General features: G+C 50.4%; 1 protein-coding gene across 5 annotated transcripts in view; it reads right to left on the bottom strand.

The window, feature by feature from the left end:
* The window catches only part of si:dkey-172j4.3 (diacylglycerol kinase eta), a 102,553-nt gene that overhangs the window by 17,360 nt on the left and 82,693 nt on the right, over nt 1-2,500 (bottom strand). For all 5 annotated transcript variants that reach the window (XM_031585424.2, XM_031585423.2, XM_031585426.2 and 2 more), the window contains 3 exons: nt 1,885-2,134; nt 497-595; nt 118-211 (listed from right to left, as the gene is read on the bottom strand). In XM_031585424.2, coding sequence (XP_031441284.1) covers nt 118-211; nt 497-595; nt 1,885-2,134 — 443 coding nt within the window. The remainder of the gene's footprint in view (nt 1-117; nt 212-496; nt 596-1,884; nt 2,135-2,500) is intronic.

Genomic DNA, 2,500 nt, shown 5'->3' with positions numbered 1-2,500 from the left:
GTATGTTTACTCTCAGGGTGTCACAGTACAGTGCACTGTGCCCAGTCATCTCCAGGCGTGCTGTGCGGCTGTGCTGTGGTAGAGAGAGAGAGAGGGTGTCGGCGAGTGCATCCTTACACGGAGTCCTCGGAGAAGGATACGGCGCTGAAGCTCTCCGACTTCTCCAGGGTGATGGGCGGCGTCGGAAAGGTGGGACTCATGCAGCCCTGACCTGTCAAGGTGAAAGGTCAAAGTTCACGGGGTCATGTCGGTGACGGGAAAGAGGAAGAGCATACGTGACGAAAGGAAAGAAAAATATTTATCTCGAAGCACGTCTCTGCCTGTGCCGGTAACTCATTCATGAGGAATTGACTGATCAAATGCCAGCGGAATGCCAGTAAATGCCACGGAATGTCACGGAATGTCACGCAGACCACTACTGGAATTTGAAGGTGGAGTCTCCGGGAATGGTGCCATTCCGTGTCGTGTTCCGCTGCAGGAATGCGGTTCTACTCACGCGTGTCGGCTTCCTTGAGCTCGTCGCTGCTCTGGCGCTTGATGGAGGAGGAGGAGGACATTCGCTGCACCTGCATGTGACGGTTCTGCTCATCCACCACTGAGAGAGGGAACGGGAAGGAAAGAGAAGAGAAAAAAGACAGAGAGAGAGGGATTAGATTCTTTTACTAGTCTATAAATCACTCCATAGTCATGCACCTGAATATGTATGTCAGACATGCCCTCAAGGTACACGCCCAGTAGATCCCTGAGGTCTTCTGGCACTGAACTCTTAACAGTTCCAAAGGCCAGGACGAAGAGAAATGGAGAGGCAGCTTTTAGTTTCTATGCTCCCAGCCTTTGGAGTACTCTGCCAGAAGACCTAAGAATGGCTGAAACGGTGGAAACCTTTAAACGTGCACGTCTCGCATCTCGCCTATCATTCTCTGTAATATTCATCTGTCCTCAGTGGTGTGTAGTATAGCTTGGTATGGTGTGTCTGTTATAGTATAGTATGCTATGGTATATACCATATATAATACCATACTATTATTACATGGTATGGTGTGGTGTGGTATGGTATGGTGTGTTGTGGTATCGTGTGGTGTGGTGTGGTGTGGTGTGGTGTGGTGTGGTATGGTATGGTATAGTGTGGTGTGGTGTGGTATGGTATGGTGTGTTGTGGTATCGTGTGTTGTGGTATAGTGTGGTGTGGTGTGGTGTGGTGTGGTGGTGTATGGTATAGCATGGTACAGTATAGTATAGTATAGTATAGTGTGGTGTGGTGTGGTATGGTATGGTGTGGTATGGTATAGTGTGGTGTGGTGTGGTATAGTGTGGTGTGGTGTGGTGTGGTGTGGTGTGGTGTGGTATGGTAAGGTGTGGTATAGTGTGGTATGGTGTGGTGTGTTGTGGTATGGTATGGTATAGTATAGTATAGTATAGTGTGGTATGGTGTGGTATGGTGTGGTAAGGTAAGGTGTGGTAAGGTGTGATACAGTGTGGTGTGGTAAGGTGTGGTGTGGTGTGGTGTGGTGTGGTGTGGTGGTGTATGGTATAGCATGGTACAGTATAGTATAGTATAGTATAGTATAGTGTGGTGTGGTGTGGTATGGTATGGTGTGGTAAGGTAAGGTGTGGTAAGGTGTGATACAGTGTGGTGTGGTAAGGTGTGGTGTGGTGTGGTGTGGTGTGGTGTGGTGGTGTATGGTATAGCATGGTACAGTATAGTATAGTATAGTATAGTGTGGTGTGGTGTGGTATGGTATGGTGTGGTAAGGTAAGGTGTGGTAAGGTGTGATACAGTGTGGTGTGGTAAGGTGTGGTGTGGTGTGGTAAGGTGTGGTATGGTGTGGTATGGTGTGGTATGGTATGGTGTGATACAGTGTGGTGTGTCTGGGCACTGGGCACCTTTCTCCGCCTGCTCGATGATCTGCCGCAGGGCCTTCTTCAGGCTGTTGGCCCTCAGCATGAGCTGCTCTCGGCTCCTGAAGGGCCGGGGCACCGCGGGGCCGTCACCGGGGGAGTCGCCTGACGAGGAGTTGGCCCCGTCCTCGCCCTCCGAGCGGGGCGACACGGAGCCCATGGGCACCAGCTGGGCATCGGCATCCTCGCTCAGGGCCTTCACCAGGGAGTCCAGCTTCTCGTTCAGCATGGCACACTGGAGAGGGCAGGAGGGAGAGACCGGTTTAAACATGGCACACTGGAGAGGGAGGGAGGGAGAGACCAGTTTAAACATGGCACACTGGAGAGGGAGGGAAGGAGGGAGAGACCAGTTTAAACATGGCACAGCGGAGAGGGAGGGAGAGAGACCAGTTTAAACATGGCACACCGGAGAGGGCGGGAGGGAGAGACCAGTTTAAACATGATGGTCAGAGAGATAGGGGAAGGAGACAGTCAGAGATGTATGGATGTGTGTGTCTGTGTGTGTGTGAGTGTGTGTGTTTGTGCAAATGGATTGCATTTATATAGGGACTGATTTTTTATTATTTTATTATTTAAGTATTTCATTATTTTGTGAGAAAAT

The sequence above is a fragment of the Clupea harengus genome, chromosome 18 (genome assembly GCF_900700415.2).
Source record: "Clupea harengus chromosome 18, Ch_v2.0.2, whole genome shotgun sequence".
In the NCBI taxonomy this organism is placed as follows: domain Eukaryota; kingdom Metazoa; phylum Chordata; class Actinopteri; order Clupeiformes; family Clupeidae; genus Clupea; species Clupea harengus.
Note: the sequence above shows the minus strand (reverse complement) of the source record. Positions and strands in the feature narration are given on the sequence as shown.